Genomic DNA, 23,832 nt, shown 5'->3' with positions numbered 1-23,832 from the left:
AAATATCACTGTGACACTGCACAAAAATTAAACTATGGTTACTCTTCTCCTCCAATAAGTCCACAGGCTAGAGAGAGCCTGGTGTAGCATGCAGGAGCCAAAAATGCCAAGTTACATTTTCTTCTACTCACTAACAACTCCTGATTGAACTGACCCTACAACTGTGATCTTGATGCCTCCTCTGCTTTTAACCTGCAGTACTGGCTCAACAGGAATTCTTCAGCACCAGAGCACAGATGCTCCTGTACTTTATCCAATTTTCATCACAGCATGAAAGCTGCTTTCAGTTTCCTGGATAGAGGAAATATGGCAATGGAACCTTCCAACGTTAGCCACACGTGGAGACTGAGAAAGAAGCTACCCACACTTGCCTTCCATCACTAACAGGTCACTAACAATTTCTGTGATTTATGCTGAAGCAATGAAAGACAACAGTGCACAAGCAAAATGCAGAAGTGTGAAACACATCCCTTCTGAGACACAGAGGAAAATTCATTCATAACAAGAGATTTATGGAGTTCAAAATAAGTTAAAATGCCAAATAACTACATGCAAGGCAAGTCTCTCTCCTCCATTCCAAAGACCACTATTTTAAGGTTGTAGTAATCCAGCCTGGAGATATATTGCTTGCCAAAGGGACCTCACAAACATTCTTGCTTCTTCTATTACACCAGTAACAGTTTAGAGGCAGTGGGATAGAGTCTGGCAGCCAAATAACGACCGTTTGGCAACAAAATGGGAGTTTATCTTGACTTAATGCTTGCTTTGATGACTACACAGCACTGCTTTTGCTGTGCAAATTCTTAATAAAAACTTTACAGCTCTAGCTTCAGTTAAACAATCTCTTGTCATGAGACTAGCATTATGGAATTCTTGTCTTTCCTGCTTCTCAAAAGCATGAAGATGGCTTGTTTTCAGGTTATATCAGCTTATGAAGTAAGAAATCATTGACACTGGAATAAGCTTTGCAAGCAGGATCAGCTTTCAGGTGTCTGACAGTGAGTATTTACTGCTACTTCACACAGATATAAAATTTTAAATATGTTAATTGCAACAACCCACATTCAGCTGAATCACCAGAGGCAAATGGCTACATTATTTGAAAAACACTAATAAGAGAACCCCTTTTGTGAAAGTATGATTTCTAGATTAGGTCATGCAGAGGTAAAAAAATATTTTGATTCTTTCTCCTTTTTCCTAGATGTCTGAAACAAGACTTATCAAAACACATGAAAAGGCAAGAGTATTTATATGTAATGTGGGAGAAGCTTTAACTCAATGGTTCTACTCAACAATTCATTGCTCATTTGAAAAAACACAATAATTAGTAAATAAAAAAGAGCCAATCAGGATACCTTCCCACAAAAGTCTTCTGTGGATGGCAGAAGAAGATACCTGAACTACCCATAACTGAAGCTGAAGGTTTACTGGACTATCAACAAAGATTAAATAAATTAATTTAATATTGTAATTGGCAAGCTGGTGACATAATCTGCAAATTGTTTCATGTTGCCAATACACACCTAGTTCAGCCTATGAAGTTCATGCGCATATTAAGAGATGAACAACCAGCTCAGTATTCTCACTGAAATAAATTGCATATGGCAGGTCACTGAACCTTTCAAATCAATTGTAAAAAACAGAACTGAATTTTTTTCTCCTTTTTTTTTTTCCTTACAGCCCAGGAGGGGTAGGAGGAGGAGGGGCAGCTGCTCACTGACAAGACAAAACTCTGAACACCAAAGCACTGCAGGTGTCAAGCATACCTCTGGCCAGCAGCAATGGTATTGGCCCCTCTCCAGAGGAAGACACACAACCACTGGTATGCAATACCCCATGAGGGCTTACTGGTACCACGTGGACAACCCAGATTTGGCCCTTTGCAATGCAGCACTCTCTGCTTTGCCTGGGACACCAACAGTGTCACCTGGAAAACAGTACCACTGGCAAAAGCACCATGTCCCTTTCAGAGCTGACAGCTCCCACTGCCATACCAGACCTTATTTTGTGATGTAATATTGCCCACGAGGACACCCAGCTCAGAGAACTGATGTAACACGAAGACTAACAGGCAGAGTGAGGGATAACACATTCCCTTACAAATCCTGAGAGAAGCAGGTCAGTCAAGCTCATTCAAAGTACATACACAGTCTAAGATGCACAAGAAAATCACTGAACCAGAGTAACCGATCACAAGTATGGAAAAATGTGGTAAAACTTACTTTAAGTCTCTTGAAGACTAAACCAGTATGTCCTAGCAGACATAAACCATGGTAATCAATTCACCAGCTGGACTCCAAATAGCAAATTCCTCCACGGGATTTGAACTTTACGAGAGTCCAGCACTCCCAGCTTGATTTAGTACGATAAATCAGCCTGAATGCTTTAACCATTACTGTCTTATCATATATGAGTGAGGACAGGGCATTGAATGCTAACAAATCAAAGGTGCTGAAGGTATATACAAAATTTATTTCAAGCCTACAACTACAGAGCTGACTGCTACAGAAAAGAAATTGTACCTTTGAGCTGCTTCCCAAATTCAGCAGATGACATACCTTTTTTCGAGATCTTTGATTTTCTCCCTTAGAGGTGCAACAGCCTGCAATAAAGGAAAAACATTTCATCTTTGAAGAATAAAACATGCACATAGGAAGTTGCCTTGGAGCAAAAATCATGGCAAACAGTCTCTTTTGCAGATCTTTACTGAAGAGATTCCAAGAAACTTACATTTTAAAACCCCCTTTATGTAGAAAATTCCTTGAACCTTTTCCACCAAAAAATCAAATCGCCTAGAAAAGTGTGAAATTAAATCCCTTAGTTTACCACTCAAGGCTATGAGTACCATAGTCTTGACAAAGACATCCAATGTTATGATTCCTATTTGGCAAAATGAAGTCCTAAGTGACTTGTCTGAGGTTGTAAAAGCTAATCTACATCCAGCAACAGAACAATGGGACAGTAATTTAAACATCAACTATTTAAATGGACAACAGATAAGCATACAGAGGATGCAGAGGGAAGAGCATTAGCTCCAGAAAATGACTGTAATTCTCTCAGAACATGCTATGCAAATTTAAAGATACATCATGTTTAAATATCTAAATATATTCTACATCATTTGAGGTTATATTTAGACCTAAGAAAATATTCAAAGGAAATTTGTTAGAAAACGCAGTTTTCATTTTCACAGCTTTAGAAAAAAGAATCACTTTAGAAGAGAGAATCACTTAAGCTGGCATCAGTTTCAGTTTCTTTATCACAGGACCCAAATCTCCAACAGTCGTGCTGAATTTCAACAGGAGTCTCTGAACTCTTGTTTTTAAGTTTACTAAAGCCTTGTCACAAAATATACTATCTTGGGCTATACTTAAGTTGAAAGCTGTCAGAGGTTCTAACTAGTACTAAGTGGCAGCACACCAGCAAACATCATTAATTCGTTTTATACAAATCCTTGTTAGAGCTAGACAATTCAGGAGCTTCAAAAACTGAATAAAGCTGCATATTCATGTTAAGAGAAAATAATACAGTTTCGTCATTTATATTCATTAAATATTTAGCTCTGTGGAACAGCAAGTAGTTCTTGAAACAGTTGTATTTATTCTGATGGTGAAAGACATTATGCAACTTTAAAAATAAGATCCAGAAATGCCCAACTTCTCACACCTTACAGATACTCTCATCTACACATTCAATTTCAAGTATTTCACCTTTCTTAAACAACTGCAATTTTCACAATGCTTGTTGCAACACTTACCAGATTTTTTTTAAAAAAAACCAGACAAACCAACCGAAAAAACAGAGAGAGGCATGCAAAAGACAAACTAAGAATACAAGCTCTCCATTGATTTTAAGCCATTTCAGTGGGGCTATTCACTGTGTCCAGAGGAACAACTGCTATATAAACCTACTGGAATACAAGACACTAGGCAGATTGGACCAGACTAGTACAGGAATACACACCCACACAAGGGTACGGGGTATCAACCTCAAGGACTTCCCTATTTAATACTTTGTTTTACTGTTATTAGACTTCAAGGCTGAAACATTTGGAGAAAGATCTGTTGCACACATTCTCAGCAGTTCACAACAAATTGAGGCTGAAATGGAAATTCAGAAGTATTGATACAGCAGTTCAGAACCATGAGTATGTTCAGTCTACTCCAGAAATTGCCAGGACTTGTGCTTAAAGCCCTGATACTGCATATCCTCCCCAGCCACAAACATTGCTATGTTTGTTCATTAGTTATGAACAAAGCAAAGCAGTTTTGGGTACCTTCAAATTTGTAATGCACCTTATATATACTTCACGTTTTGTAAGGCAGTCAGAGGAAAGAATTTGTGTACATCCTTTCAGTAAGAAACAGAACAGTTCTTGGGAGGATTCTACCATAGTCTGCATCAAATGTATCAGCAGATCTATCACTCTCAAGAAAGTCTCAAGACTGTGGAGTCACAGATCAATGTCAGAAACTCCACTAGAGTGAAGAACAGTTAAACTTCTGTACAGACACAAATCCAATGTTGTGGTTTTAGCAGAATCAAGAGTAATGAGATTAAACTAAATGTAACACTTCAATATGAAATGAGTGAAATGGAGTCCTCAAAATAAATCAGATTACAACTGTTAGCAAACTAACCTCCTCTATTCTACTTTCCACCTTCTGATCCCCATTTTCTTGAAGAGACCTGTTGGCAAGAAAAGAAAAAACATAATGCACACCTAAGCAATAACTGCTCCACTGCAACTGCATCATATTAAAACAGCATCCTCAAAGCATCTCGAGTTAGTATTATTTCAAAAACATTATTAGAATTAATTAAAGAGGATGGTCTCATTTCCATTGAAACCTATCAGTTTGGCAGAAACTGATCCAATACCACAGGAAAGAACAGTATCAATAAAAATGACATTCATTTTACATACAAAATTCACTTCATTTTAGAAAAGTGTTTGATTACTGGTTTTGAGTGTAAATTTACTGTGCAAAGGCCCAAAATGTTTCTTTGAGGTCTCTGCTTACCATATGCTGACAAAACATTTTCCCTTAGGCAAATGTATCTCATTTTGACTTTTAACTTTTCCAAACACGTGGCAAAAAAGCCCAACTGCACTAAAACATGTCTTCAGCAACCACCAGATGGACAATAGTGACTTCTCACATAAATGTTACTCATTTGAAATGAGGCCAAGAATAAAGTATGTCAAAGTAACTTATGAAAACAGAATACTGTCTAAAAGACTGGTCTTGCACAAATCTGTGTGGTCTTATTTAGCTGATTATGTAAAGTGTCTCAGTTATGTTCACTTTTGAGTAAACTTTCACAAGTGTAGAATATGTATTTTTTAATTCTACCTCTTGTATCAAGGTTATGCCATTTTCCTTACATTTGTGTTATTGTATTTTTTTTTTTAATTAAACCTTCTAAAAGGGGAATTATTTATTTCACAGCAGTTAAGTTTTTGCATACTAGAGGATTCATGGGTATCCAACATAAAATACAGTTCTTTCAAGTGACAAACAAGAGCTCCTTTACTTGGGACCTAAACTCATTACACCTAGAGAAACAGAAGATCCTTTGTTAGGCAGATATATATATACACACCACACTGTTAGAAGTTAAAGCAATGATTCCCTTCATAACCCACTGTGAAACTTTCACTTTTTAAAAAAGTCAACTCAGTCTATTACTGAGGCAAAGACCTTACTGACTAGATTCATTTGTATCTCTAAAGAATACAGTAAATTCTTACAGTAAGACACATATTCCGTGAACCATCTGTTCAAACCAGGTTGTCATTTATTACACCAGTGGCAAATAAAACCCCTGCAGCTAATGTAGAATGAATTTACTATAAGGAAGCAATATTAAGCTATCCTGGTGGATTTTGAAAATGTTTTCCCAAGTAACAGAAATTTACAAAAAACCATGCAAACAACTGTGGAACAGACAGCCTTTCCTCTCTTATAAGTCAGCAAAGAAAATTTGCAAAACCCCTCAGAACTTAAAAAAGTCCCCTCAAAAATAGTTCTTACTGTTTTTTACTCACAAATCCTGCAACTCAATGACTGGCAACTCTGCAGTCTATTTTTCAATGAGCATTTCCTCCTAACAAAATCTTACTGGCTGAGGACCAACATCAGCTCTTCAGAAATAATTTTCCCCCTGTAACAGCTCTATAAAGGACATCTCAAATAAGCATTCAGAGGCAGGTCATGGCAGAATTTGTAAGGCCAGCTTACCAGGAAGTAAACACCCTAGATCTCACACTCACCTTCCTCCTCAAACCCCTCTCTGAGGTTCTTGTCCTTTAAGAAATGCTCAGCTGCTCCCATAACAGCTGCAAAGTTGCTGGTCATGATAACATGGCAATCTAACTGATATATCCATCTGCAAGCCACAGAAGGCCCAGCAGCTGTTTGCCTGACAGCTGAGCACTCCTTGCATCAAGGGTGGGAAACTCCAAGAGGAGTAGAGTGGACCACTTGGGATAGGAACAGGCCCCAGGGTAAGGGGTCCTGGGTGAATTAGAGCCTAGAGAAAATTCTTATTCTTATTTTGTCTCAAACTTTTGTTACTATGTACTGCTAAGAGTGGCAACAGAATACCAAAACCCTTTACTAGCAAAACAACATGTTAAAATATTTTGTCCTGTATACACAATGACTTAGCTGTAGGGAACAAGCTGTCCCCATATTCCCTTCAATTTCTTTTACAGCTATGTCTTCCCAGTGAATTTTCCTGCAGGACAAACTCACATACAAGCAGAAATGTGAAAATCTGCATGTTTTGCATACATATTGTTTGTCCTTCTACTTCTAAAGGAAAAATTCTAGGGGACAATGCAGGATTTTCTGCTTTTCAGTGGTTAAACCATCAGAATCTCTACCAATTAACTGCGAAGGAGGAAAAACTCTCCAAAGCACATTTCTGATTCTAGGTACAGAAATATAATAATGGCAAGCAGTGGAGAATGTGCTGCTCTTCAATATTTAAGCCCACATTATCACTGAGATACAGGCACATCTGTGCTGAGGAAAAGTAGAATCTAAGCCTATACAACTAGGTATGCCAACCAAATGGCCAAAATTAGAAGAGGAATTTCTGCACAGAAAAGCAGATGAAATGTGAGTAAAATCTCAGGTGAGATCTGTAGCAAACATACAACCATTTTTGAGACTGAACACTTTACATTTAAAAAAAAAATTGTATCAGCTGATTAGCAACCACCCAAACAAGTGTGAGCTGCTGTTTTTCTCCCTATTTTATATATATTGATGGGAAAGGTAAGTTAATTTTATTAAACATAAGGATATTCAATACAAAAATTATATACATTACCTCATATTGACAAAGTTTCCCCATACAGCTGGAAAAGAAGGAGAGAGAGAAAACATTACAATGTTATATAGTACATATATCTACTATAGTACCTGAGGTAATTTTTTCCTATTATCATCAGAATGAATTTAAGATAATATTTACTATGTTAATCACAAATTATCTAAGTAAGTTACATATACAGCCCCTCATATATAAGTGTCTAGACCACAGTTTCAGAGTATGGGTGGAATTCTGATGAGATTACATAAGACTGTAAAAAATACACAAGTATGATCTAAACTGTAATTTGTCACTGCACACAGATTAAATAAACCAGAATACTTGACTTGTTTATTAGGGAAAAAACTGATAAGAGCAAGCAAGGAGCCCTGTAGACCTGAACCACAGAAATTAGAAATTGCAGAGTGACAAAAGACTGGCCACTACAGTTGAGAGCTGAACCTTTCCAAAGAGGTGCTTCAAGAGCCCTGCATTAAAGGTAGCAATATACTGTGTGCACATATAATTGTGTCTAAACATACATATTGTGATGTAGACACAAAAAGTACTTAAGCTTAGGTAGCTTATATCTTAAGGGAGGATCTTATAATCTGAAATGCCTCAGTAAGCAAGCAAAACTCATTTATTACAGTTTGTATGGAAAAAGTTTTACAGAAAGATAAATCACAATTTAAAATCAAAGACCAAAGATGCAACAGATGTTCACAAAAAGATCCAGCTGCCCAAATTACTTTCTACTAGAAAAAATAAAATCTTCCTAAACTGGTCTGGGTTTAGGTAATTATAGGAAGACTATCAGAACACTGACTTTCCTTTTAACTTTCAACTAGGAAACAGAATGCAGATTAAAGTGAAAAAATGAGAAGCCATAAACCAGGCTACACTGCCAAGACCTGACAACTTGGCATCATCACGATAAACAAGGTTAACATGGCACAGGTATGTTAGGGACTCTGCAAAACAAGCAACATAGAAAATATACCCTGATCATCTCCAGAAAATCATTCTAGAGTTGCTCATTAAGAGACAAGGCTCAAGCTAAGCACCCAAATTACTTTGGGTCTTAGGGAGTAGCCTATACGCAGTATTACCATACAAAGAGAAAATTTCCAAACTGTCCACAGATTTTGCAAGCTGTATTGAATGTCTAGCAAAGTATTTTGTCTACCTTCAGGCTCTGAACATACATTTCCATCACTGTTACACAATGAGGTGTTACAGAAACAAAGCTGCTAAAAAACAGGCACCTTCCAGTTAGGAGTACTTCAACATTCCCAGGAAGGAGGAGTGGGGGAGGGAGAAAAGAAGATTCAGTAATACAGTTGTTCTAGCCTTCAGGGGATGGCAAAGCTACTGAACTGTTTTTAAGTGCTGAGTGCTGCTAAGTAATTCACGAGTAACTCATAAGAATCCATGAGAGACTATGAAATAAGTTGTAGGAGGGCCCTGAGTTACCTGTGGTGATACTAAAAAACCTCTTGTCATCTTCTGGGGAAAAGACAGGGAAGATTTATTGCATTGGACCAAATGATCCATAAAATCCAACTGATTTTAACCTGGATTTTGTGTTAACAAGACAAAGTAAATTTAATGTGGTGAAAATAGGATACAGTGTTGAGCACAGTTAAATTCAAGTTATTTACCCTCTGGCTAGGATTTTAGAATTATGTATGGTAACACTAATGGAAAACCACTTTGTTTTCTTTCAATGAACAATGATGATGATCTGGCAGTTAAGGTACACAATTCTCCAGTTAAACACAACTGAGCTATACTGACAAAGAATTATTTTTCTGGGCTACAGAAACCCATACAAATAACATAAGCAGTTATGCAGTGGCAGGAAGCATCTGGGTTTATGCTGGTGAAGTAGGAATTGATTGAAGGGGGGAAAAAAAAACCAAAAAGTTGCCAGCTGCAACACAAATACCACCTTCCCAGTTCTGTTGCAAAGACAGTGAAGCCACATTGCATACAAAGAACTGGCTTCCTAAAGAAAACATGTGACTTGTGTGTGCTTAGGGTCCCCAGCAGGGAAAAGAAGCTCAAAAAGACATTAAAATCCTTTCAGAAACACTATTTTTGATATCCCTGTTCTGTAGGAATACATGACCTAGCATTAAACTTTTACGAAGCATACTGGGTAGCACTGCAAAAAAATAAAATAAAAATAATTAAAAGAAATAAATTAACCACACAGAAACTATCACACAAAGAGATCTGAAGAACCCTGAAGTCTCATATAGAGAAATGTTGCAATAACTCATTTCAATATACTGACTGCCCTCACAAAGGATTCTGAATACCCAATTCTAAAAATGATCTCTTTGGCTACTGGTGCTCACATGGAGCTTACACCGAGGTTGAAGCGATCACAGCTAAGATTTTTGTACAAGAGTGGAAATAAGGTTTGGCTGTTTCTCTTCCAAATACACAGCTGTTTATATAACGGGCTTACCTAGCAGCAGAACCAGAAGCACTGGCTCACAGAGGATTTCCTTGCCCTAAAGGTTCAGTCAAGGCTGGTTTCACATTCAGGCAAGAACGATGGACAGAGGTAAGTCCAAATCCACAAGCAGAATAATGAAAATCACAAGCCTAAATTCAAGATGAAAATCCTTACAGGAACTGCAAAAGCACGTGACAGGCCCATCAAGCTCAGGCCACAAAAGCTACAAACACGGATGGTTAAAAAAATCTTCCACATTAGCAAGGTCATGAATTGGGCACTACACACAAACCCAGCTTTCAAAAGCATGAGACTCCTAATGGACCAAATTTGAGCAAACACTAACACAACCCAGAACCTCACTCTAAAAGCCAGTTTTAAAAATTCAAGTCTAAAGCCAAATCTTTTAAGCCAAAACGTATTAATGCAGGATAATAGTCTTGTGCCAATTCTCAGACTGTAGAAATTTAACACCCTCACCCCCCACAGCCTCACAGAACATACTCTATGAAGAACTTCCAACTCATCCAACTAGAGAGCATTCATAAACATAGTCTTCCTGCCACGTACTGGAACTCTGAGCAAGGGAAGAATTCATGATTCATCGAACTAGACAGAAGCATGACTTGTAACCTAACAATTAAGACACTCACCTACAAGAGAAAGAGACAGAGGTTCTACTTCTTCTTTCAAAGACTGATGTAAACCTCACCTAATGACTGATTAAGGTCATAGTAAGTTGCCATTAGGGAAGTGATCAGAATACCTGAATTATTATAGCCTGGTTTAATGGCCTGTAGGAGGAGCAAAATTAGGACTATACCTATTTGTTCTGAGTATTTCTTTTCTCCCCTTTGCATCCTTTTCATAAAATAATGAGGGAGATAATTTTTATTGTCGCATTTTTGCAAGGATTAATTGCAAGTACCATGAAGAATAAAATACATTAGTCATTAATCATTCCCACAGACATTGCACTTTAAAGTGAAGGCTTCCAAAGAAGAACATGCCTTAAGTGAAATGATGAAGAACTCTCTAAAAGATCCTTTTTTTAAAAAAAAAATATTTGTTTATTAAAATATTAATGCCCTAACCACAGTATTGTTATTAAAGAGGTATTTACCTTTATCTGACTAAATATTAATCACTTAGGGTTTTTAGGAAACCCTAATGCTTTTTTGTTTCTTTCCCCAGCCTCTGAGATTAAGCTGTAACTATTTGGCAAGCACAGCCTTACAGCAAAACTGTTGTAGGTTTTCAAGACTTCTCAAACTTACCTTAAAAGGCAATTAACCATATATGAATAAAGAATGTGTTGGGGAATTTTTTTTTTTCATACTGAATATATTTACATTCCTGAAAATTTAAGTTTGTTTAGTTTTTCTAAAGAAGCCCCATTCTGAAATGATGCTGGATGCAGAGGACTGCAACGACTGGGATACTCTCAGTAAAGGAACAGTCCAGGAGCTATCCTCTGGATACAAACCAACTCTGCCTACATTAAGTAAAAAAAACAACTAACAAACAAACAAAACCAACAACACAAACTACAAAATCTGGTGAATCACACTTGAAAAATACAACAGAAACCCCAAGCACTTGGCTGGGGTTCTGCTGAGCATCTACTGTTAAATGGACATGTCAATATCATAGTCAAACTTTTAACTCTGACCAGCTGCACTTCATAGCAGGCAAATGTTATCTTTCCAGATCCTCAGAACATAGGAATAGGATGTATGTTTTCATCTGAATATCCTTTGAATTTTTCATCTGCAATAATATTTTTTGTACAGGTTCTATAAAATACAGTTTACTACAATAAGAGAACCTTGCATGCCATAATTAACTCATCCACAATAGGCTGGGGAACCAGAAAAACAGCACTGCACACAACTTGAAGGTACAAAAAACCGTAATCTTAAAAGAAACCTGTACCTTTATCTCTCTTCTCTGGGTCTCTTTAAATGACATTAAAATCAAGTCACAGACTACCACAGGCCCTCAACAGTAATATACACTCAATATGAAATTATTAGCGACAACACTAGTTTCAGCATCACATACATTTTAAAATGGATGTTTTAAAAAGCAAAACTGTGATGTTCATAGAGATCCAACTGTACCAAAACAAGATGCAATCTCTTTTAAAATCATATTCTTTCCCAACTACTTTGTTGTTTGCATTTTCAGGACACTGTGTTAAAAAAACTTTTGCATATTTTTGTCTAAATAGATTTAGCTGAAAGCACAGGAATTTTTCCCTGTATCGCCCTCCTTTAAAACTTCTCCTCAGAATAAAAAGATTACAAGATGATGTTTGTTAGAAACAGATTTCACTATCAACAGAAACAGCATGCAAAAATAATATGAATTGCTTTACAGTCATAACCAGAATTTCTACAGCAGACTTGTATGCTCTGAACATCGAAAGTGAATTGCTTCAGTCAAACTTTCAATTTCAGAGAGATGCAATGGCATTCAAAACAGGATTTGGGTTTTTTTTGCTTAAATCTGACTCTCCACAATCACTCAGCAGCTTCAGTCTCCTGAAAGAAATAAGTTTTTTGTTTCAAGATGCAAACCTGACTAAAAGGGAGAGCATGTAAAGGGAAATCATAAAATGCTTTTTAACACAATTGCATTAAAGTTTTTATTGAATTTCTTTACATGTTTAATAATGTAAAGAAAAGTATTATTTTCTTTAGGAAACTAAATAAATTATTAATAAAAATAAAAAATTGTTCCCAACACAACACCTTGTGGGTAAATTGGAGAGGTATGACTTTGACAGACTACTCAAGAGATGTCAGCACCCTTAAGAGACATGGTGCTAGCCTGAGAGGAGGTTTAAGTAAGACACGAGGAAGCAATTCTTTCCCATGAGAGAGGAAAGCCACTAGAACAGGCTGCCCAGAAAAGTTGTGGATGGCCCACACCTGGAAACAACGTGAGGCTGGACAGGCCTCTAAGCAACCTGTTCTACTGAAAGATGTCAATGGCCATGGCAGTGGGGGGCTGGACTAGATGACCTTTAAGGGTCCCATCCAATGCAAACCATTCTACGATTTGGCCAACATATTTCAAACTGCCTTTTATTGTCTAGATCCCATAAGACTAAAAAAAACCTCTCAACTGTATTCCATCTGTAATTCTAGCAGCATGTTAATTTACTTTAGAAAATCATTTTACTGATTGCATGTATGTTGCAGTATTACTGGAGATAACAACATAAAATTACTAATCATAACTTTGTATTAAGAAACGTCACCTTCCTGAGTGAAGTTTATGATTATGCCTTTGGGGAACATACAACAACCTCAATACTAAGAGATTAAAAAAAAAGTATACACCTCTGGTAAGTCTACACAGATCTCTGTACAGCAAATGCTTCTTCTTGTTGCATTTCCTGAACTAATGCCTTGGCCAACAGTAGAGTTCTGCCCCAAATCAAAGACAGCAGATAGGAACTGTAGCTTTTCCTACATGAGAAGTATTCTAGACACAAGGACGCAGGGTTTGCTAAGGAAAAGATGCCATCTCTCTATCTTGGACAGCACCACTGCCTCTATGTCAACCTTTCAGCTAGTCATCAACTGGGAAAACAAAAACAACACAATCACCAGGAAATTTCTCCACCCTCTCTTAAGAACAAACATTTAAACCCTGGCAAACCAATGCCCTCCCACAGCTGTAAGATATAACATTACGCAGATTTTCTTTCTTTACAAGAGTTAATGGAGCTTCATACTGCATGGGAAGGTAGCCAAGGATACTTTTTCTTACACCTCAGTTAACATCATCACTTTATAACTGATTTTTTCTTAGTTTCCCAGATGGAAACTTCTCTTGAAATTTTCAGTTAAGTCTTTTATCCAGTTCTGTTCACTGTTACTACTCCTTCCTGCCTCTTACCTTCACCATATCATTCTTTACCACTGCTCTTCCACTGACCCATCTGCTGGCAGCTCCGATTGTTTTCAGTGGACTCACAGAATGTTCCAATGGTCAGCACTGTAACTGAAACAAACTCACTTTCCCCAGCTACCTTTCACAAACTCCTTCAAGTAAATTGATGCAATAACCCCCGCCTCTCCCTCTCTACAGTCCATAAATGAGATGCTGAAAACTACCAGTTTCAACCAAATTCTGCTTTGGTCAACCAAGCTTAGGAAAAAGAAGCTAGTAATATAAATGTTAGAGAAACATTTGCCTTTGCAAAGACAGAGGGTAAAGAAGGTGGAATCTCTAAGAGTGTTTCTCCTTGAGTAGAATGATGACAGTGCTGTCTCCTGCACATGCTGCAGAAGAGAGAAATATTAAATGGAGGTAATAGATTAAAGACAAATATTAACTGAAGAGAGAAACTGTAAGATAATTTCTCCAGGATGCCAAAAATGATTTTAAAACATCATGGCTAGCAATGGCATAGTCAGAGTCCATCTATTCCTTAGAAACAACTGAAGCATGAACAAATTTTCATTAGCTACACGAGTGCAGCTAGTTGCAAGCCTGATTAGCAGGGAACTGGAAGCTGTTACAACAGTGAACTTATTTGCATAAACCCACAAATGATAGGCAACTCCGTGAATGTGAACCCAGCCAGCAAATGTTTTGGGTTTAATTTTTTTTTGGTGGAGAATCCATGGCAAGCTGACACAAAAAGCAAGCCAGCCTGAAGTCCTACACAACCATTTCTAACTCCTCCATGGCCAATGAATCCTGACATCTAGTTATAAAATGGCTGGGGAAGGAAGGTTTCTGACGCTGAAGAACATTGAGACAGACAGCCTGAAGCAATAGGGCAGGACCAACTTGATAACTGCTTTTCTATTATGAAAAGTGGAAGTAAAAGCTTATCAAAACAGAACATTAAGTAGCATTTAACCTTAGTTTTGAAGGTATGCAAGACAAGCAACATCCAAGGGGCTGGTATGATTTAAAACTGAAAAGCTCACTCACACCTCAGTATTTTGAGAAGAGAACACTGCATTCTTTCTAGCAGATGAAAATCTGACAAAAACAAATGGCTAATCTTATAAAACAAAGGATAACAACCATGGAAATTAACAATGCTGTGAAAAGTCAAGCCACTGTACTACAGGATGTACTTCCCTCAGATTATTTTGAAATTTCATTTTTAAGTTGTTCTAATAGCTGTGTTATAATTTATCTTACAAAGGAAATGAGGACTTAAGTTTGGATCTCATGACAGCACCCTACTATTCCATTTTCCCCGTGGAAAAGGAACAAGGCTACTGATATACTTCCAGAGAACCGTTTGATCAACAAATGAGTAAAGAGAACTGTTCTATTTTACCAGAAATAGAGCTCTTAACTACTTCATTAAGAACATGCAACTGCCCTGTCATACCAAGACATCAGCAGATTATTTACAGTAGCATCAAGATTAAAGCAAACCATGCAGACTGATGAGCTCTGGCCTTAAAATCCTGACTACAAGATTCTAAGTGTATTTCCAGCAACTTAAATAAGGTCCTCATTCTGCAAAGAGACTGCTGAAGCATGACTGCATATTCATATAAAGCCGAATAAACATTTAAAACTTCCAAGGGAGCGAGTTTAAGATGCCTGTATCTTAACATTCCAACACACAGATGGGGTTTTTAAAAACGGAAGAAAACTCTCAGCCTCCATATAAGTTATTCATATTGTGGTGACACTGAAGTTTTTTAACATTATAGATTTAATTGACTGCTCTTTTAGGATCTGTCTGCATTTCTCATTACAGACAACATTTAAACCCACTTCACCTCTGCTTAATCACCTCATGTTCTGAAGCTGTGGATTCACAACAGCATCAAGATTATGTACGTGGAGCTCATGCCTGAAATAATTTGTTTCAGTCCACCTCCACACACCCCTCCACCCCATTTTGGTTAGCATTAGCACTCCTGCACTATTTTGCTGGAGGTTAAATCAGAGGAAAGCTGGAGCAGAAGACTTTGGCTCTTTAAAAGGGCAATACAAATCTAACCTCTGGGCAAGGTTTCCCATTTTTTGTAGCACAGTATAGTCATGCAATGTTCACAGAAGACAGCGCTGAAGGTGAGCCAACTAAGCTAATTATGAGGAGTATTAGAAAAAAAAAAAAAAAGAGTAGCAGTCTGACATATTACAGACTGATTCAGACAGCTTGCTAGCTTCAGTATCTCCAAATTCACCACCTGGGTAGTGGGGAACAACATCACCCCTTTCACCCAGGGCCTAGAGAAAAGGTAAATGTTAAACTTTATTCACTTCCTTTTCCCAGGAAACAAGAGCTTTTAATTGCTTGCTGCACAAAAATGCCCCTTTTGACTTCTATTTTTATACATACAAACCATGCACAGAACAATGTTTCAAGTGAATGATTTTTTAAATTAATATAAATTAGATTTACAGAAACGAGTCATCAAATACTACCTTAATTCAAGTCCACAGTAAGGACCTTTCAGGTTCTAAGTGCTGCTAGGGAACCGAGTGAAGTCCATAAAGGAGTTCCAGGGATCTTTAACACAATCTTAACAGTGTATCTCCCATATCATGGCCGCACTTCAACCAAAGTAAACAGGACTCCTCAGGAGATACCCTCCTAATTGCAAACCTGCAAGGCATGTGATGGCAACACTGCCAGCAGCACTGCCAGCTTTTATCCCATTTTACCACTGTGCACCACCTCCTTAAGCTGGTCCAAAACAGCTGTCGAACACCCACACTGTCAAACAGATAAGTCAAAACATGGTGATCTCAGTCCAGACCAGTTCCTTCATCTGGTGCACAACAAAGAAATTTCAGTCACTGTATGGATGTGGAGCAGAGATATCCAAGACAGCCCAGCCACTACTGATACCCAGCCCAGAAACTACTGAGAGAGCCACTCAATGACTTGAGAGTGAAATAGCTCACAGCCTTTCCACTGTATACCAAGTTCTTTCTCTAGCTTGCAAACTTGCACAGAGAAGTTCTTCAGGCACCTTTGTAATAAATTTGCATTCAAAGCCAAAAGATTTCTGTGAAATAAGACATTTTTCTAAATTATACTCTGAAAACATTTACTCAGGGTTTCACACACAGGCTGACAAAACAGCACTATTAAAAAAAGTCCTATCCTCTAGTTCACCAAAAAGAAAAAAAAAGTACTTGCCACCTATTTAATTCCCTGTAAAATGTGCTCCAAGTCTGAATGCCCATGCCCTAATACTGAATGGAAATTCATGGAAAGGAGGCGCACAGCCTAAAAACACTTAGTCATTTGGAGAGTCCTTCAGAAAGAAGGAATGTAAGAAGTGCCAGCACATACACCTACACCAGCAGCTCAGTTTTCTGAGATTCTCTGCTATTTCAGTCAGGCATTATCTGCCTGAAAGTAGAGCATAGTGATGATTCAGTTAACACTGTGAGGAGTACCCTTTTAGGGTAGGTGAATGGGATCATAAATAATTACTTCTGAGAAAAGCAAACAAAAAATATTCTCTCTAGAATGTGACAGACCAGTGGCATCTGCTACTGTACCATACTATGTAGTTGTCACCTAAGGATTCTACTACTTTTGGTCTCTAGTCAAAAGATGGGAAAGCACGGCATGTTAGATTCACAAAATCACGTTTCCATCAGACACCAACTTATTCCCTTTTCAAGTTACTTTTTGCCACATCGACCTGCAGTCCCTGTCCTCCTCCACTTTTTTTCTGAATTCAAAAAAACAAGCAGTCAGAAGGCTTCTCCTTAAGGCTAACTTTTACTCACAAAGTTAGAAAGCAAACATCAATTACTGTCCACAGAATATAACCAATAGATAGGTCCCAGTGACCACATCAATTGTCACGCAAATCCAGTTTCCACACCAGCCTATCTTAACTTTCATTTTGAAAACTATCACTTTTAGCAAAATATGTAAGCCTTTCAAAATAAGAACTGACATTAAACTGTCAGGATGCAAGGGGCCTGAAGTCACTTAGATAAACAAACTGTCCCGAAAGTCAGAGCTGAAACACAAACGGTAACAGAAGTACCTAAATAGTGAGGTCTAGTAAAGACATTAACATATGGTAATGAAGGGAACTGATGTGTTTCTGTGATAGGACACACCACCCCTCTGACAAATTACTTGTGTAGTACCACTCCATCTTCCCAAATCCAAAGGGTGGATCTGAACTGTAATACACACACACTCACCTATATGTATGTGCCTTCAAGCATCAAGAGGATAGTTTTTTCCCTACCTAAACTGACAAGGCATCATGCTGTCCACACAGAATCTACTTGAGTCTGAAAACGAAACAGGCTAAAATAAATTAAAATTGCAACAGAAAAACCAAGAGAACAGCTTGAGCTGACAGGACAACGTTTTAAATCCATTTTAAATCTATCTGACTCACTCCTAGTAAGTGAAGTAGTAAACATCCCCGTCACTGGCTATTCTAAGACTTTCTCAAGTACCTCTGTGCCTCTCTCCAGGCTCTTAAGGCTCTAGCTACGCGGTGAGTTAATAAACAAACATTTATCTAGCCCCCCAAGGACTTGGGAGGATTTTACAAAAACCAGACTCGAGGCCTACCCTGGAAAAACTTCCCTGAGGGCTGCTCACCGCTACCAGGTGACGATCGGGGCGGACAAAGCGCGGTCTGAGAAAAAGAGCAGCTGCGGAAACACTCTGAGCCACGTCCCACCCGCACCGCTCCCCGCAAGCTCTCGGGATGGGGCAGGGGAGCGACGACGGCCAGGGGACGCCCGGCACGGCCGCCCATCGCACTCGGGAAAGTTTCGGCCGGGCAGGGAAAGGGGGAACCCTGAGCCCCGCCGCCCGGAGCCGGGGGAGCCCCTGCCCCGCCAGGGCCGGAGCAGCCGCGCGGCGGCGCGCCCGCAACGGGGCAGCGCAACGGGGTACGGGAGGCGCCGCCGCCACATCTTCCTCCTCCTTCTCCTCCTCTCCCCCACGGCGGGGAGAGGGCACGGGGGGCGCCGTGCCAGCGGGCAATGAATGGCTAGATCCGCCCCCACCCCCGCTCACTCACAGGCGACGTAGGCGACGAAGGCGAGCCCCATGAGCAGCTTCATCCTCCTGCGGTTGATGGCGGTCAGCAGGCGCAGCAGCGGCCCCTTGCTCACCATGCCCCGCGGCAGCGGCACGCAGAGCGCCGGGCACGGCCGCGGCCACCCACGGCTCCGCTCGGCCCCGCTCCGCCCGCCCCGGAACCGCCCGCGCAGGCGCAGCGGCGGCGCGCGCCCGCTCCCCCGCCCGTCCCGTCCCTCCCCTCCCGGGCCGCGGCCGCGGCCGCGGAGCGGTGGCCGCGCATGCGCGGGGCCCGTGCTTCCCTCAGCGAGCGGTTCGCGCTCGGCCGCGTGCCGCCTGAGGGATGTTCGCTTCCCGCCGAGCGGGCCGGGCCACGGAGCCCGCCAGCAGCCTCCCCGTGGCCCTCGTCTGGCCTTTCAGGGTGCTGCAGGGTCGGGCGGCCTTGGTCACCAGTCACCTCCTGCTGTGGTGGTCCTTGCATGGTGACATGCCGGAATGAACAGGCAGACGTGGACACACGCAGACCGCGCGCACATCGCGCTGGCACTTTCAGTGCCTTTAAAAGCACATTGTCCCTGCTGTGCTTTTCATATCTGCACAGGTGTCTGCACAGCAAGGAGAACCACCTGCAATTTTTCAGGATCACAGAATACTCTTTTAAGTTGGAAAGGACCCACAACGATAATCAAGTTCAGCTCTTGACCCTGCAAAGGACAGCCCCAACAATTACATCATGTGCCTGGGAGCATTGTCCAAATGCTTCTGTCTGGCTAGGTGCTGTGACCACTTTGGGGAGCCTGTCCCAGTGCCTGACCACCCTCTGGGTGAAAAACCCTTTTGTGATACACAGCCTAAACCCGCCCTGACATAACTAAAGGCCATTCACTCCGGTCGTGTCATTGGCTGCTAGAGAAAAGAGGTCAGTGCTCCTCCACCATGTGAGAAGTTATAAACTGTGATGAGGTCTCCCCTTGTTATAAATACATATTATAATATTGGCTTTTCACAAATATTAAAATGGATGGTGTATATATATAATGTTAAAGTAACTTTGCTATAAAGATACTGTTTTTATTTATGCTTAGACATAGTAGTGAAATAGGTGATATAGTTATGCCTGCTTGGTTGGGGTAACATCCAATGAATGTATGATGAAGACCCCTGCTACTGATATGCCAATGATCAGCATTTACTGTTTGTAGAAAATATGGACCAAAACTCAAGCTGGAGGTGATAATAAGAACAGACTAAAACCATAGCCAAGAAATGCGCATGCTCTAAAAAGGCAGGTTCAAGGAGGAGCCATGCTAAACAGTTCTTGGAACATGTAAACTAGTTTGGGGAAAAATTTAAATATGCATAATTGTCTGAATATGCAATAGACTGACGTACTAGAAGAGGTATGTAAAGGGTGTCTCCGAAATAGCAGGTGTGCTCTTGGAGGAGCGCCAAGCACCTGGCCACTAAACATTGCTTTATTATCTTTGTCTCCTATTGTCCTTTATTAAACTTTTAAATTTTACCAGGAGAGTGAACCTCGTTTTTCACACCCTTAAGGTGCAGCAGGATAGCCCTGTTTGAGCGTGGAGGTTGGACCAGATGACCTGCTCTGGTGCCTTCCAGTCTTGCCCTTTCTGTCAGTCTGTAAATGAAAAATGTGAGGCTTTCCCCCTTTTCCCACACACCCCTGCCAAGTAGTAGTTTATGACTTAGCCTATGTTCAGGATAACAAGATTGCAGTTTGTTTAAAACATTTTACATTTTTATTGCGGCTGCTATCTGACGTTCTCCTGGCCTGTTGCAAACTGCAAATTAATACTTGCCTGGAAGGGTAGGTACCTTCCTCATGTGTCAAAACATGTTATTCTGCCAGTAGATACCCTTAATCTGAAGAGAAATCTGTCTCCACAACCTGACCTTCCCCCTGAGTAGTGTGTCCTCCACACAGTTTGTAAGGGATAATCTTTCTCAAACTTGCCTCCCATGGGAGAAGACTGCAAGACCATGTGCTCTTGAATTAAATTCTTCTTTTCAGTATAGAAATGCAGCTTGTTTATACCAAGAAACTCTGTCCTCATTCAAACAGAGGCTCACACAGTTAACAACTCCTTATTACAAGGAGTAACCTCAGTGAAACAAGTTGTGAGTGTCAGAAAGGTAAATGCAGTCAGGTGCTGTGCAGAGTGGTTAAGAACAACCTCCCCTGTGAGACCCATGCAAGAAAAGGGATTTTTTCAGGAAGCCTTGGGATTTGAGATTTCCTAACCCTGGGCTCTGATAATAAGGCCACTCCTTTCCTCTTGATTTTTATTTCCTTTGATTCGTGTTTGCTATACCTAACTTGCAAGTTCGTTCCACTTCTTCTAGCTTCATGGAGTAAAAGGAAGGACAGATCATCATTTAAAACATGATCTAACTCCAAATTCATCTTGTGTACTAATCTCTCAAAAAGTAGCAGAGTTTTCTACTGGCAGTAGATTTGGCCATCAAAAAGATACAACTGAGCTGTGCTGTATGAAAGCTTGAGAATGTTACAGGATATATTCATATACAAAATACAAATCCACAAGCCTTTAGGGGTGCCCAAGATGCTTTAAAACATTGTCCTGCCCTAATCTGGGCTGCTCAGTCTGTGACTCAGTCACACTGCCTGTTTAAAGGACCTTGCTTGGCACCTTGCTCAGTCTTCATGCCAGTTTTGCTGCAGAAACACGTCCAGACAGGCTGCAATCTGTGAGGATGGGAAAAGGAGAGGAAAAGAGCAGAATGCATTATGGAACTTCATGGTGGAGGAGACTTGAGCTCCACAGGAGGCAGGCTGGCCATGCTCTCTGCAGGGCCACCTGTTTGTCACGTGTGACACCAAGGCCAGCTGTATCTATGTCGCTCTGCAAATGAGACAGAATATGTCTAACTTAACTGCAGGGGGCTGACAGTAAATCTGTCCCATCTCACCTATAACTATACACATGTATCTTGTAAGTACTATAAATTTCTCCAGACCTGTGATGGCCAACTGCAGGGACACATTTCAGGATAGAGCTTGTCACATTCACAACCTTGTGCCAAGGACTGGCACCAATAGCAGAGGTTCTGGTATGTAATGGCTGCTAAATATGCCAAGACAAGGATGATACAGTTTTGAGTGCTGAGTCTTAGTGTGCTACAAATCAGGGAGCAAGCATCCATCTGCCTTCAGGTCATTATTTTGGTCAGGCTGATCACATGACATCAGCTAATGGCAATCTTCACTGAGATGGTTTGCAGGCAGTACACCCTGGCTCCCACACTGCAGTTTTCAACTTTAGTTCTCAAAGTGCTTTATGAGAGCATTTTAATTTTTTTTGTTCACTAAATCACAGTCTGTAATGCAATGTTTTGTGGTTTATGTTTTAGTTTTAAATGATGGAATTTTTAAATAACTTTTGATAATGATGGAAAATGTGAATGTGCAGGTATATCTACCTGAACAACCAATATGAGTTTAGAATTCACAGCACCTCTGCAGTGTACTTTTCCTTGATATGAGATTAAAATTGTGCAATTACCCAATTGTTCCAGAATCAGGAAAAAAGCCCCACCAAACCAACTGCTACGATTTGCAGAATTTTCACATGATGCGGCATGCTGGAGACTCTTCTGCCATGTGGAAATACCAGTTAAATCTTGGCTTTCTGTCCCACTCATGTTTCTGCAAGAGATGACATTCCACCATATGATGTGGGAGACATTAGTGGACTCTGGGCACTGAGACCTGAGCAGAGAGAATTGCTATGTACAAGATAAAAAAATGTGTTACAAAGCTCCGAAGAAAATGCAAGAATAAAATCAAGCCATTACCAGAACACTGCTTTCCTCTCTTGTAACTTTGGTCTCTAAGTTAGAAAGCTTAATGCAGCCAAGAAAGTAACACAGAGTAGCTCAGTTATTTGTATGCTTCCCACCATTCAGCTGCATCAAGCAGTGATGCTTACCTGGGAGGAATTGTTGTGGTATCATTATCCTTTTCTGAAAATAGATGATTCTGTGGAGTTACACTGTTGCACTGCACAGGCACACCAACTTAAATATACAAAACCCAAGATAACCTTGAAAAACTAATGGCATTCATGCATGCACATATTGTAAAATGTGATTTAAAAGAAAAGAAAAACCACATTGAAATGTGATTATTTGTTTTGGTTAGTTCTACTTTTAACTACAAGTCATAGTGGGGAAGGGAACTCAGACAAAAATGAATTAAAACTAGCAGTATTTCTTTTCAGGAAAAGTTAGAATTTTGAGGGTTTGTGGTTTTTATAAAGGCTAATGAAAAGAGAACATGCAGTTCTGGGAAGAGAATCTATTTTAATATTAACATCTCTGAAGGAAAAGAAAACTGCTAAGTGCTTCAGACAGTTATTATTTATTATTTGGATGGTAATAAACAGTTTCAAATACAACAGTTCTAAGCAGAATTGAGACAATCCCAACCAGTGAAAATATACAAATTAAGAGGCAGATCATCCAGTGAATGCAAGCAAACAAGTACGTGTCAAAGCATAATATGAAAATGACTACTTAAATATGGATTTGCAGAAATTAGGTGAATCATTTAATGATTTAGGCAGTTGAATTATAACATCTGAGGAAATAATTGTATTTCTGACTACAGTGAAGTCTGTCTATCTTGTTAAGCAGTTTTGTTCATGTGGGTGTAGTCCTAGTATGCTGTAAAAGTTGAGGCTTTTTTTTTTTTTACATTAACTGTATAGAAACCCAAGACACGACACTACTCAAAAGAATTGCTTCAGGCTCCAGGCTTCAAACTGATATACTGACTCAATTAAAAAAAATTAAAGTTAAACAACATTCCTAAATTGACTGGTAGCATTACTTACATAAAGTACTCGTTCTTCATGATGCATTTTCCCCCTGAGTTAATTGAAAGCAGCCATGTACATTTTCAAAGTTTGAAAAAGACTTTAAGGTGCTTTATCTATTGTGGAAGTGCAAAAGGCCACGTGCAAGATCCTTTGGTAAT

The 23,832-nt window shown here is 39.7% G+C and overlaps 1 protein-coding gene across 2 annotated transcripts in view; it reads right to left on the bottom strand.

Annotated features, from left to right (window-relative positions):
• Positions 1-18,983, bottom strand: part of UXS1 (UDP-glucuronate decarboxylase 1) — a 55,550-nt gene extending 36,567 nt beyond the window's left edge. For both annotated transcript variants that reach the window (XM_015640151.3, XM_015640159.3), the window contains exons 1-4: positions 18,811-18,983; positions 7,345-7,372; positions 4,641-4,689; positions 2,559-2,602 (exon numbers count right to left, since the gene is read on the bottom strand). In XM_015640151.3, coding sequence (XP_015495637.1) covers positions 2,559-2,602; positions 4,641-4,689; positions 7,345-7,372; positions 18,811-18,907 — 218 coding nt within the window. In that variant the 5' untranslated portion in view covers positions 18,908-18,983. The remainder of the gene's footprint in view (positions 1-2,558; positions 2,603-4,640; positions 4,690-7,344; positions 7,373-18,810) is intronic.
• Between the last annotated feature and the right edge of the window lie 4,849 nt (positions 18,984-23,832).

The sequence above is a fragment of the Parus major genome, chromosome 1 (assembly GCF_001522545.3).
Source record: "Parus major isolate Abel chromosome 1, Parus_major1.1, whole genome shotgun sequence".
In the NCBI taxonomy this organism is placed as follows: domain Eukaryota; kingdom Metazoa; phylum Chordata; class Aves; order Passeriformes; family Paridae; genus Parus; species Parus major.
Note: the sequence above shows the minus strand (reverse complement) of the source record. Positions and strands in the feature narration are given on the sequence as shown.